The 14,227-nt window shown below is 47.8% G+C and overlaps 1 protein-coding gene across 1 annotated transcript in view; it reads left to right on the top strand.

Annotated features, from left to right (window-relative positions):
• WNT9A (Wnt family member 9A) overlaps positions 1–14,227 on the top strand; it is a 52,049-nt gene that overhangs the window by 27,723 nt on the left and 10,099 nt on the right. The window contains exons 2-3 of the mRNA XM_086741911.1: positions 6,792–7,051; positions 10,702–10,964. Of these exons, the coding sequence (XP_086598037.1) occupies positions 6,792–7,051; positions 10,702–10,964 (523 nt within the window). The remainder of the gene's footprint in view (positions 1–6,791; positions 7,052–10,701; positions 10,965–14,227) is intronic.

Genomic DNA, 14,227 nt, shown 5'->3' with positions numbered 1-14,227 from the left:
TGGTCCTGATGTTTGCCCTTTCCTTGTATCGTTTCCATGCTGGTGAACCTTGATGCTGCAACTCTGAGGTATTTACCTAAAATACAAATGTCTTTTCAGGTGGACTGGGAACTTCCTGAATAAGGTTTGTTGTAAGGAGAGAGGGGAAAGGAGGAGGAGGAGTAGTTCAGCTTTGTGGTTCAGGCACACCATCAAAGGCTGAAAGACCCAAATTTGATTCCTTCCTCTGCTGTGCCCTCCTCACTGGGGGAAGGGAGGCAGAAGGGAAGGCAATGCTTCCTTACTTCAACGGAGTGCTATTAACTGTAATTCATAACCTGTGCAAGTCTTCTGCCTTGCATGAGTGGAAAATGCTGCAGCAGCTTGAAGTGTTTGCTTGTGGTGCTTCTGGTTGCCACAGTGCAAAAATAGATGTTCCTCATGGCACCTTGGTCCCGTCGGTCCTGCACAGGAATGCACCATAATGAGAACATCTCCAGCCCTCCACATTTGAACTGAGTCACGTATTCCCTGCTCGTTCACTGAAGTATACCGTGTCTTGGTGGAAGTGTGTGATGTTGTATGGTCTCCGTGGTGGGGGCTGTTACTTGCTTCTTTGCAAGTAGGAGCCGCAACTGAGATTTGGGCACTATCAGCTAATGGAGAGGCCCACGTTTGAGGGGTTGGCACCTAAAGAAGAGCTCTGGGTGTGTGTACCATGCTATTGAGAGGAAGATAAGGATCAAAATCGCAATTAAGACGTACTTGTGATGAGAATAGCTGTATTCGTAACTTGAGCTTCAAAATTGTTTTTTTTTTTTTTGCTTTGTTTAGCGGTCCCCAACACCAAGACACCATTGTTTATGGAGAACCAAAAAGGAGAGGTGAGCACAAAGTAGAGTGGTGGTTGGGAATGACCTTGGAAGAAAAGAACTGGCATGTGCATAAAGTCTGTAGATGATGACAAGGGGAGGTAGCCTTGCAAAGTGCCAGGATAAGACAGAGTTTTAGCAAAACTGGTTTTGATTTCTAGGTGGAGTGTAGCCTGTTTAGCTCTGTCCTGCAAAGCCCTGGATGGCCAACATTTTCTCAGGCTGGGAGAAACCATTTTCCCCCTGTCACCTTCTTTGACTCCTACAATGTCACAGTACCATGCCAGAGGAGATCATGGAAAAATTACACCCAGGAAGAGTTTGAGCTAGAAGTGAATAATTCTAACAGAATAATCTTCATGAAGGGACTTAACACTGGCTGAAATGGCAGGAAATTGTGGAAGCCAAGAAATCCTTGAATGTATACATTAGCCAAAGTAGAAAACTTTTGGCTTTGTAGCTCAGAATGGCAGAGAATTTTGAAAATAGCATGTGTGGCTTTGGATTTTGTGGTCTAAGCAAGGGGACAATAGACATGAATGCCTGAATTCTGGGGTAAGCACTGCGTCTTGGAGCAAAAATACTTAGTTCTGACTTTGAGGAGTGGAAAGAAAGTAGAGAACTAAATATTTAGTAGCAAAGAGGAGAAAGCCCTCTCTGATCCCAAATTTTTTGAGGGTCCACCAATGCTTCTGATGGCTCTGGGAAGAGCAGAAATGAGGTTGGTGAGTGCTCTTCAGAGTTTCCTCCAAAGGACGTTGAGTTACCGTGTAAGCACAATGGTGTCACTTGTACCTCTGAACACTCCAAAAACCACAAAAAACACAGTGCAGAATGAGATAGTTGATTATTCAATGGCCAACTCTTGCTCTAAATATCAAGTCTTCATCACTCATCTTGTAATTCGGTTTTCTTGGACTTTAACTTGTTATACTTCAAATAGCATTTAGCCTTTGTGGGATGGGGGACCATGGTAGATCAATCTAGGAAAGCTTCTTCACAGTGTGGGAGTGTGATGGTGGTGGGAGAGGGCTGTTAAAGGTTGTTGGATGCAAGCAACAATAATATAAGTCTGGCTCCTTGAGTTGTACAGTCATTAATTTAGGTATTGCAGTGAAGAAGGTTACTATGAAAGTTCTCAACTTTTCAAAAACTTTTTTTTTTTAATTATTAAAAGAGAGAAAAGATGTGGTAGAAAGAGAAGAAAAAGGATTGGAAGGGTAGCAACGCTGCAGGAGAGACATTAATGTAAAAAAGTGAAAATAGAATCAGTTAGGTCTTTGTATGGATGTACCAAAGATAAATCTCCCAGCAGAGAAGGAAGCGCTGGGGCAGGAATGCAATATTTCAACAGGCCTGTCATTCCAGGCGGGTATAGCAGAGGCGTTTCCTTGCAGGAAAGCAGCTCACCTTGGCTCACGTCTCTGGCGGCACTTGCAAAGGAAACTCTTGAGCATGTCAAAACCAAAACTGCACTCACACGTCTGTGCAGGCGCCTTCTGTCTCGTCCCCCTCAAATTCTCATCAGGAAAATCCCCGGTTAAATAAGGGAAAGTACAGGGACACTGATGAAAGTGTGAGCTGACGAGGCAATAAAAACTCTTGACTTCTGAGATGAGCTGAAAGCAGGACACGTCTTGAATTGCGTGTCTGAAAGGGCAATAATTCTGTGGTGCCACAGATAAACCTTGAGTACACAGCTATTGGAGCGAGTTGTGCCCTGGCAGGGGCTGTGTTCTCTCCCAAGCTTGAGTGATTGGAGTCTGAACTTCAGGAGAGCAAAGGAATTAGCAATGTTTGACCTGAAGTTCACAACCAAGGCAGCCAAATGCCACCGGTAGTGTTTGTGTAAACTGGATAGGTCTTGCTATCTGGTGATAATAAAACTTCTGGTTTCCTGGCTTCAAACTAGTGACAGATTGAACTGGAGGGAGAACAGTGGAAGTGATGTTACAAAGGTTCCTCTCAGCTAGGTGGGCATGGCACTGAGCAACAAGGTCCTTCCTGCGGTCTGGACAGTGCAATCAGAAGATTCATATTGCTCTCCTAGAGGCCAGAGTCAATTTCTAGAGAGTGAAAGATTCCTGGGTTGTGTGCAATGAGCTGTTTGGTGTCTCTCCAGGTTCCTCGTGGACAAACACACTTTAATCTCATGTATACCCCCCTCAATCCAAAATAATACAATTGCGCAGAGTGCTGCCTGGCGGTTTAATTGTAACAGTTGTGGACCGAGTAAGTATAAAATAAAATAAAAAACATCCCCCCTGCTCCCTCATCTCGAAAAATTTCCTTGGAAAGAACAGCTCGGTCTTTGTGAGGAGCTGAGAAAGCATCCGACTCTGAGAGCGTTGCCTTACGGGACCTCACTCAGCCTAGGTTGCATAAAAGGGCTTTATAGGATTATAAAGGTTCCATGCAGCGGCAGCTCCAAGGCAGCGTTTCAGGTGGGGGCACCAGCTCTCCCTGGCTCTCCCTGCACTTGTTTATTCTTGATGCCACGCTCTGAAAAGCGCCACCTCACCCTTCTTCCCGGGGCTGCTGGAATGTGTGTACAGAGCTAAGGCTGCTGCATCGATCCCCCTCCTGCTGAAATGGGCACGGGTCCAGCACCGGGGAGGGAAAACCTCTGTGTGCATGCATGAGTGCTGCTTTTGCTCATGGAGGTCTTCACCTGGAAGAGCTTCATTGCTTGTTGGCTAGGAAAAGTCCCTTTCCCTTAAATTTACTCCTTGTCTTGTTCTGGAGATGTTTTCCTAATTCACTTGCTTCGCTCTGATTCAGACCAGCTTGAAAGCCTGTTAAATTAGTCCAAGCCAATAATGCAGGCAGTGACGGATGTATATCCATCCATTCTGTGTGCGTGTCGCATGGCTTGGTTTTCATCAGTTTGTACTTTCAGGTCCCTTTCTCTAATGGGTGACGACAAAGCAGAGCAGGGTTGGGAAACATCAGAAGGACGTGAACCTGTTGGAGCGCGTCCAGAGGAGGCCATGAAGATGAGCAGAGGGCTGGAGCACCTCTCCTACGAGGACAGGCTGAGAGAGTTGGGGCTGTTCAGCCTGGAGAAGAGTACGCTTTAGGGAGACCTTAGAGTGGCCTTCCAGTACCTAAAGGGGGCTACAGGAAAGATGGGGAGAAACTTTTCAGCAGGGCCTGTTGTGAAAGGACGAGGGGCAATGGTTTCAAACTGGAAGGAGGTAGAGTTAGACAGGATAGAAGGAAGATATTTTTTATGTTGAGGGTGGTGGGTAACTGTCCCAGGTTGTCCAGAGAGGTGGTGGATGCCCTGTCCCTGGAAACATTCCAGGCCAGGTTGGACGGGGCTGTGAGCAACCTGATCTGGTTGGAGATGTCCCTGCTTCTTGCAGGGGGGTTGAACTGGATGACCTTTAAAGGTCACTTTCAGCCCAAACTACTCTATGATTCTAACAGGAGGTGGGGAAAGATGTTGTTCTGCCTTCCCCGTAAGAACATCGTATTGGTGTTGTGTCTTTAGGTTGGTTTTTTTTGGGGAAAAGGGTGAAGTGAATGTCTGCATGTTGGCCCAGATTTCTAACTGTGGCTGTTACCCATCTGTCCCAGATACCAGAGCTGGTGAACTCCTACCAAAGCGTTTTGCACAGAGCAGTGAAAATGGACATCACTGACAACTTATTGCTTCAGTTTTCTGTCTTTTTCCAGGACTTTCTGTCCGTTTGTTCTAAGTGGCTGCTGGAAGGCTGTCCTCTGGCCTTGTGCTCACCACAAATCCTGTTTTCTACCTTCTCCCTATCCCAGGCTCTTTATTGTGTTAGGTGATTCTTATTGGGACACACTTGGAGATACATGCAATTGGGCTGTGCTATCAGCAACCATCCTTTGAAGTATCTCAAAGCCAAATACCTAAGGAGGAGGTTCCAAATCACCCATCTTGGCTGTAGGTTCAGTTCCCGTATCCCTCCTCACTGTGATAGCCATCTGGTACATCATGCTTAAGGCTTATCTTTCCCAGAACATTTAGCTGAACGTTACCTGTTCAGTTGGAAATGTAAACTGGGAAAAGGAAGCTGGAGAAAATGCTTCTCTCTGTCCCTCTCTCTTCTTTCCCAGCAGAGGTTATCAATGCCCAGCTATGAAAGCTTGCAAGAATGAACCTTCAGAGCAGAAGTATTGAGGAAGGCAAGGAACAAATGTCCTGGAGATTTTCTTTACTGCTGTGAATTCTCATGAACAAGCCTTCTCAGAGCTTTGGTTAATGAGGCACCAGGTTTGGGTGGTGTCCCATCTCCCTGGGGACCAGTCAAGCCCAAGTTCACACTCTGTCCCAGTCCGGACAGAGTAAAAACGTAAGGGTTAACATTTGTCAGTCCTTCAGATGGAGCTTGCTGTTTGGCCTTTTGGATGTTTTTATCATTTTGGGGGAGCAGAATTTGGGGAAAAACCTATTTTTTGGGAAATTTACGCTGGTTACGCTAGTTTTCCGTGTTTCCCACAAATTACTGACTCTTCATTTTTACCATTGCTTTTTTTTTTTTTTTTTCTTTCTTCTTCCCCTGGAAATCCAAATACTTTTGAAGGTAACTGAAGGACGTAATTTCTCTGCCCATCTCTTTGTTCTCCTAAAAATCCAAATGCCAAGCCCAGCCATTTATTTATTCTCCCTCCTTTAGATATCTGATGTTAAATCACCTCGTTAAATCACCAGTAATGATTGGATCTGTACTGGATGTTGCTGACTGCGGCTCAGGTCAGGATATTGTGCCTGGTGTGCAGGGAGGTTTGGGAGTTAAAGCATCTTAGCTCCTTTCCCTCAGGGACTGTGATCCTGGTAGGATGTGTCCCATGGATTACAGAGAAATACTCATTAAAAAAGAAATAAAGAAACCACTGCTCCTGAAGGACAGGTGAGATTTTTAAGGTTTTCCAGAATCCATCTGTGTTCAGGAAAGGGAGTGAGCAGGTGCTCCCATCCTTGCCCATCACCCCATTTCCCACAGTGGTCCTGCACTGATGGAGGTGCCTGAGCCCTGTGCTCGCCTGTGCAGAATTGCAATGTTCCAGCACGTTTTCAATTCTGGCTTTGAGCAATTCTTCCTGTTTTTGGCCAAGGAAATGTGTCTTCAAGTCCCTTGAAACCCTACATAGTGATTCCCATTGACTGCGTGGACTGGCACCTGGCCGGAAAAGGGCAGAGCCAGGAGAGCGGGGTGTGGGCAGCCCGGCCAACAAAACCGCTCATGAGCCCAGCAGATGTTCCTGCAGCCTCTCCGCTCCCTGGGGCCGATGCCAGCCTGGTCCTTTTCCAGCAGCTCGTCACTTGACACCGGGGAACAGTACGCTGGCTTTTTTCGTTGCACATTGTACAAGTCAAGGACCTTGTGCTTGGAGAAGGCAGGGGAGGGGAGAAGGCAACGGGACATGTATTTCTTCTGGTCATTTTTTGAGGTTTTGGGCTTGTTTCTCCCTCGTAAAACCTTTTGGCAGTATTGCCTGAAAAGTGTATCCTGCTCTCAATCCTCAAGCTGTGGCTTGCTAGGTTTTACGTAAAGATCTCTTCTGCTGAGGGCAGGGTGGCTGTACGTGCTTTCTCGGTGTGTCTCTTTGGGTCTGGTGGGACAAATCACCCTCTTCTACCCCTTCCTAAGCCAGTTCTGGCTCTGCTTGATGTGTTAAAATGAGGGGGTTTTTTGTTGTTGTTTTTTTTTTTTACGCACAGAATAGTGACTGCAGTGTTCTTGTATTTTTACTGGTTTCCCAAGTTCATGCAGTTAGGTACCCTCAATTATTTCTTCCTTATTTCAGTTTTCAACACAATCGTGTGGTAAAATCACTCCTTGTCCAGGCATCGGCAAGTCCACATTGGTGCTCAGCTGAGGAAAGCCTGATCGCACCACGGCCCCCATTTCTACCATGGGCTGTATTTTTCTGTCCTCACCCCTGTGCCTCTCTGTTCCTCTGCAGGCTGACGGGGAACGAACCCCTGACCATCCTCCCTCTGACCTCAGAAATGGAGGAAGCCGCCGTCAAAGCCCACTACAAAGTCTGTGACCGCCTGAAGCTGGAGAAGAAGCAGCGCAGGATGTGCCGACGGGACCCCGGCGTGGCTGAGACCTTGATGGAGGCCATCAGCATGAGTGCTTTGGAGTGCCAGTACCAGTTTCGCTTCGAGCGCTGGAACTGCACCCTCGAGGGTCGTTACCGGGCCAGTTTGCTAAAGAGAGGTGAGTAGGGTGGGGGTCTCAGTCTGGGGTCCTGGCACCTCCTGCACCCATTGACTTCCCTGACGTTTGGCAGCATGGTTGTCCTGGTGCATCCTCTACCAGCGGTGTGTCACCACCTCCCCAGAGGTCCAAAAAGAGCTCGTAGATGGTAAAGACAAAGCTAGGCTCAGCTCATCCATGGAAGTGCACTGCAGGCAAAGGATGTGCTATGTGGCAGTAATTTATGTGCTTATGCTAGTGAAGCAGCCGCTGTCTGCTTCCCGTTGCTGGCCATGGCTCCTCTCCTTGGAGGCTGGAGATGTTTGTGTGTGTCTCTACAGACAGCAGCTACGGTTCTCCCTCGCTTCTGCTGGAAATCAAGCTGTTGCTGGGGAGGAAGGTGTTGAAGGTCCCAAAGCTGTTCCCTTTTTTTTTTTATTTTTTTTTTTTTCCTATTTATTATGTTAACCTTTCAGGAAAGAAATTGAGAAAATGTTTCGTTAAGGGACAACATGAAAATATTTGTGTCCTGTCATTGCTCTCCCCAGGGAAAAGCTCCCTTGATGTGAGTGGTGGGTAACTCCCACACTCCCAGCAGCTCAGGTGGAGATGACCAGAAGCCAAGAGAGAATAATAGAATGGTTAGGGTTGGAAGGGACCTTTAAAGGCCATCCAGTCCAACCCCCCTGCAAGGAGCAGGGACATCTCCAACCAGATCAGGTTGCTCAGAGCCGCGTCCAACCTGGCCTTGAACGTTTCCCGGGATGGGGCATCCACCACCTCCGGGTAACCTGGAGGAGCAGGTGGTATTTTTATCTCCTTCCTTTGTGCTACCTCATATAGTCCAGTTTGCATCCTCCCAGTAAAATCCAGTTCTTATTTGTGGACTGAAGCTAACGATTCAGCAGGACCATTTTACAGATGGCTTGCCTGGCTGTCTTGGGCTTTAGTGACTTCCAGAAAGTCCCACGCTCCACGATGGAGCTGGACCCAGGGTGCGGCATGCTCAGAGATGAGAGCGGAGGTTTGCAAAGCTAATTAGTGAGGAGGAGTAATTCAGAAGCGCTGGGGCTTAACTAATGCACTGTCACTGACTGCGGTGGAAACAAGGAAAGTCCTTATGAAACCCAAGAGGTCCAGCCAGAGCTGCAAGACATTTAAAAATATCCCTGCGTGCCAGAGGAGTCCCTGGATGAGTGGCGCCTTGGGAAAGCCAAGCACTTTCTCATGCTGACACCTGGAGGCCACAGCTCGTTCCTTCAGATGTTCTCGCCCCCATGGGCAGCTCTTGAGCTGCCTCAAAACGCCCCCTCCCCAACCCCTTGTCAGGACCCCTGGTAATAAATGGTAGCTCTGAGGGTTGCAAGGCTCTGCCTGCTGTCTCATTTTTCTGTGTTTTATGCCCCTGCAACATCTCTGCTCTCCACCGATGCTGTAAATCCTTCAGAGGTTGTTCCTGCGGCATAACACGCCGCCCCGTAAATCTTTCTCCTCCTCCTCTCCGGGAGCTGCTGGTTCCTGGTTCAGCGTTGCAGCAAGTGATACCCCAGGGCAAAGGGGCACATGCATCACCCACTGAGACACTGGTATTCAAATACGTCGGGGTGGGCTTGCTTCCTTTCCTCCAGGACCACTGCAGCTTTTTAAGGACTCTCTCTTTAAGGAGGAAAAAAAAAAAAAAAAAAAAGGAAAAAAACCCTCACATTTCTCTTAAGAAAAGTTTCTCCTTCCATTTCTACACTTGGTCACCAGAACAGCCTGGCTGCTGGTTTGCAACTTGGGCTGATGCAGCCCGTTTCTTAAAATAACAGGGGATTGTTTAAGGGACTTGTTATCCTCTTTGGATACTCGCGAACAATTTTGGAAATGGCTGAAACTGGATAGCTGCGGATGGCAGGCTGTCGATGCACTGGGGGTTAGAATGCCTGCATTGATTTAAAGCTCATTATCTTGTTACAAAATATCTCGGTGCAATCAAATAGTGCGTGGTGGAGATGGCTTTAAATCTGGCCAGAGCCAAATGTCACATGGACTTGCTTGGAAGCCGCCTGAGCTGCCTGTGTGGGAGATGATACCCATGCTGATGGGCACCGGGAGTTTGTGCAGCTTTCAGTGATGGAGAATGGGAGGAGTAGCACTGAAGTTGATGAGGAGATTGATGGAGGAGGGGAGAACCTGGCACATGAACCATTCCTCCTGGCTTTCTGTCAAACCTGGGATGCATTGTGGTTGCACGACACTGATGAGTTCGGTGGTCTGCATACTCATGAGTTTTTGCTGTGTGAATTAAGTGAAGAGTTCTCCCACCACTCCCAACAAGGGAGTTTGCAATGCTGAAGATGTTTCTGGGGTGCCAGAGGACATGGTCTAACTCTGGGGAGAAAATAAAGAGGGAAAACCCCCAAATTTGGTTTCTCAACCCTGACCACTCTTTATGGCGTCCTCAGTGATTGTGGAGTTGAGCCTTTTTTATTTCAACCTTCCTTCCAGTGAGGTTGAAATAAACCAGAGGTACCTGCTCTTCTTTTCCAGGTGAGCAGTAGAACGGTCAGACAATTCCTACCACAACCTGTTTGGGTCAACCCTCTGGGGAGGACCAAACCTCAGCCTCCTGGACTGGATTTTCATCAGTCTTCTGCTGAAGTTTTGCATTGTGCACCTGGGAGTGCTTTGGGAAGGCGGGCTCTGGGGAGGGGCCAGGGTAGCAACCCATGAGCTTGCTTGGACTACCATGAACCTCCCAAGGAACAGTTCCAAAAATGACCTGGCAGTGTCTCTGCATGTCCTTGGTTGACACACCAGCTTACAGATATATCCACTACTGTCACCATCCACTTGTGTTATTTTTGAGTGGGGGATTTCTTGAGCCGGATCCAAAGCTGTTCTGGAATTGCATCTCAAATATGCAGTCATTTACGGCTTCCATAGCCAGAGAATGAGGAGCTATAAATACTGCCATGTTTGCTTTTTATTCCTGGATTTTAGATCAAAACTATGGGTCTCTCTGGGCCTCGGTTTACCTACTGGGGGGAGCAGATGCTGTTGCATCCCTGCAGGTGAGCATGGAGGTATATAAAAGGGTTGTGCATGAAAGGTTTGAGGTGTAAATTGCCTTTTGAGGCATTTGAGTGACGTGCTGCATTGGGTGACAGGATGACTACTGCGTGCTTCCCAGCCCTCGGGTGCTTTTTGTTAACAATTTCATTGGACTTGAGTAGTGATTTTTTTTTTTTTTTTTTTCTGGAGGACAGGGAAAGAACAAGGAGCCCTCATGATTTTTACCTCACCATCAGACTGGAAGGCTATGCTGGGTTCCTGCTATTTGGTGTCGCCTTAGTAGGGGTATTGCTGTACCACGGTGATGGTACCTCTGTGGCCCATCCAGCTCTTTCTCACCTCTCTCTGTTTTCAGGCAGAGGCCATCTGCAGAGTGACAGCCGCAGAGCTGGCCAGGTTTCGTCTGCATTCTTGAGTCCTGGCTCATGCCACCTCTATCCATCATTCCTTGCTGTGTCCTCTCCACCATCAGTGATGCGCGTAGAGCTCAGCATGCTTTGACATCACTCAAACTCTTCTCACAAATGTGCTTTGCCTTAATTTCCTAACTTTTTTCCTTTTTTTTAACCCTTGCTCCAGCTGCAATTAAAGCCACTTTCTCCTCTCTCTTGCAGGTTTTAAGGAGACTGCCTTCTTGTACGCCATCTCCTCCGCGGGGCTGACGCACGCCATGGCCAAGGCGTGCAGCGCGGGGCGGATGGAGCGTTGCACCTGCGACGAAGCCCCCGACCTGGAGAACCGCGAGGCTTGGCAGTGGGGTGGCTGCGGTGACAACCTGAAATACAGCAACAAGTTTGTCAAGGAGTTCCTGGGGAGGAAGCCCAACAAGGACCTGCGAGCCAGGGTGGACTTCCACAATAACCTCGTGGGCATGAAGGTGCGTGGCAGACTGCTCGGGGTGGAGGGTTCACGCTGTTGTGGGATTTGGTGAGGCAATAAGGTGCTGAATTTGGGTGTGGAAACAGGAGTGCTGGATGCAAAACACATGGAGTGATGCTTCTGCTGGAGGGGTGAAGTCTCGGTTATGGGACTATGCCCTGATTTTGTCACCGCACTTCAAGAGTTGTGCAAAACCATGGGAGGGAGACCAGAGAGAGAGAAATTGGACTGTCCAGGTCTAGAAAACATGAGGTGACTGGAAAGATCGATGGCTTTCTACAGGGAGGACAAGGTGTTATAGTACAAAAGAATAGAAAAGCAGGTTCTCCAGGCACTTACATAAGGTAGGACAAGGATGCTGCCACAACACAGGCTGAGGGATGCTTTTCTTGCAGTTGTCCTGTAAAGCATGGACAGCATAGAATCTCCATAGCCAGGTTTCTTTAAAACTGGCCAGACAAACACCTGGCAGGGAACCAGGGCGGCGATATCGTCTCTGACTGACCTCAGTCCTAAAAGTCCCTGCAGCCTTATTTTCTGGCAGCCTTCCACTCTGCCTAGAGCTGCTGGGTTTGCAGCTGACAGTGCTTGGGTGTATAGTCTTTCCTTTTTTTTTTACTTTTTTTTTTTTCTTTTCTTTTCCCATCCTTATCTTCTCAGATGGAAGACTTTCTACTCTACTCCATGTTCCTCCTACGAGACTTTACCCTCCTGCCTGCTCCTCCTTGCAGGACTGATATAAAGGACAAAATTTCTGCTATTGCTGGGTCATCCCAGCAAGAGAGGGGAAAGGAAGGGGCTTTCCACCTTCTCCCATAATCTACTTGGCTGTACCTAGCCTAGAGTTGCTCGAACACGAAAATCCCTCAGATTGGCCAGCACAGGTGCCTAGGATCAGTGTTTCATTGCGCCAACCTCGAAGGGGGACATACTGTAAGGCTATAAATAGCCTTCGAGCCTTGTTATTGTCCGTGTGATTGGATGGAGGGTTGGGGCTGGGATGGGGGACCTGAGTCTCCAGTTTCCCAGGCAAATGCAGCCCAGCCAGTTGTGCATTCTAGGAATCGCCACCCCAGCTCAGTTGTTCCTGTGTGTATGCGTAAAATGTCATTCCTCGCAACAGAGTTGGGGCATCGGAGAATGCCACCAGTGAGCACTGGCCAACAAAAAGTCTCCCCCTCTCCCCACCACCAGATGCTCCTAGACAGCGCTGAGATAAGGATTAGAAATATCCTGGATTTAGTTGGTGTCTGGCTTTGGCTGACAGCTTTTCTGCCTCTGGATTAAAAGGCTCAGTGCCTCTAAACTCCTGTTGCAGCTCTTTGGCGTGTGAAACAGGCTTTGCAGGGTGATGAAATTTGTTTTAATCCTTGTGGTCAGTGGTTCCCAAGGGCCTGGCCCAACTCTTTGGAGCTGACTGTGTAGCAGATGGGACTAAAAAGGGAGAAGGTGGTCCACAGAGGCTGGAGGTTACTGTGAGGTGTCCCTGCTCTCCTCCCTTTCTGGAGTCATATAATACAGTCTCAACAAAACCTACAAGGCTGTGGCTTTAGGTGCCATTGTCGTGCTTGTAACTCCATAAATATCTCTCCACCAGCACTGGTGGGGCTAAAAAAACTTGCCCAAGGGATTTAACCTAACTCCCAGTGCTCTCCACCCCAGTAGCTGCAGTCAGGACACCCATATGGCTGAGACTCAGTCTTGGATTTAGGTTAGATGTCCTTATTTGTTATCTCTGCTCTACGCTGTCTACATCACTTTGAACTAAACTAACTCCAAGGATGAGCTGGAGACAGTGAATCTTCCCCTTCTGGCTGCCCTTTCTTGTCCTGATCCCATTGTGAACTCATTCCCAGGGGAAGGGGAGATGTCAGGGCCTCTCTTGCATCCTCTGCGTCCACTTTACTTGGCAAGATCATGCCCTGGTCATTGGCAGTGGTTTCTAAGCACTAGTGTAATATCTGCAGCTAAACAGCTGAGTAACAGTTGTGACGGTTGTCCAGACACCGAGAGCCCTCATGGCAATCCAAGTCAAGACCTTTGCGGCAGGTCAGTGATCCGGCGTTCCTATTTTTGTCCACCCACACCGTGTCTGTCAAGTTGGTATTGCTGTCTGACAGCTTTCCTTGCCTATTTGCAGCAGCGGTTGAAATGATTTCTCTGTTTATTCTCCTAGAATAATTGTACCTTAGCCTGGTTGAAAGGTAAGCCAAGCAGCCCACCAGATTCACAACAGCAGCACCGTGAAGCCAGGCAGAGAATAAGCGAACTGCACATTGAGAAGGAAGCTTTTAGGTGGATGGTGGCTCGAGATCAGGAGAACATACCTCTATATAGGCAGGTTCTCTGAACCTAAACCATTGGCACAATGTGGTGTCATTAAGAAGATGCTCAGAGATGTTCGAGTCAGAGACGAGGACCCAGGCTGGCTTTGTAATTGCAAGGTCAAAACTTGCAACCCGTGCTTAAGATTTCAAAATATCAAAACTGATTTGAAGCCTGAGCATTGACCTTCTCGGTGTGGTTGATGGATTGTCTCTGACATTACTTACACTTGGGTGTGGATTAATTTCAGATTCAATCTGCTTCTTTCCTCCTGGTCCTACTACCAGTGCAGTGCTGGTGGAGCATGAGAGGTGTTCAGCTCTAGGTTCCCTTGCTGAATTTATTGATGTTTTCCTTGATGAAGGCAGTGGGTTAAATAAGAAACTCGGCATGTTTCCTCTACTCGTCTTTCTCAAAAAAGCTGCCCATCAGCTAACTGCTGCCTTACAGACTTCCCAACCACTGAGTTGCAAGAGATGCTAACGACAGTCTGAAACCACTTTGAACTAACCTAGTTTGGTTATTTGGGCAATAACTCATATGTATTTGATGTCAACCCAAGGCAATATAGGAGTGCAGATAGCCTTGATTTGTGCTGTTTCGGAACTGAACATTTTTGAACTTGAGAGCTCAATGTATAACTAAGATGCTGTTACAGCCTTTAATGCGTTAAACGTCCCCGTGGGTTCAAAAAAGATGATTATGACCATTTCAAGCGGGGGCTGAGAAGTGAACTGAGTGCCTTTCCCCAGGTTATGCAACACGCTGATGGTAGAGCAGGAGACTGCAGCCAGCTCTCCCGAATTCCTGCTCGGCACCCGCTGTGCTTTTCCACCAACCAAACCGCAGTTTTTACATCTATTAGTGAAGCCATACATTCATGAACCAAAAAATTTGCTGTGCTACAGACCACTTTGGACTGGGCTGGGAATGGAC

This window comes from Chlamydotis macqueenii, chromosome 2 (assembly GCF_036417535.1).
Source record: "Chlamydotis macqueenii isolate bChlMac1 chromosome 2, bChlMac1.mat, whole genome shotgun sequence".
Classification (NCBI taxonomy): Eukaryota; Metazoa; Chordata; class Aves; order Otidiformes; family Otididae; genus Chlamydotis; species Chlamydotis macqueenii.
The sequence above is the reverse complement of the archived record's forward strand: the minus strand, read 5'-3'. Positions and strand labels throughout refer to the sequence as shown.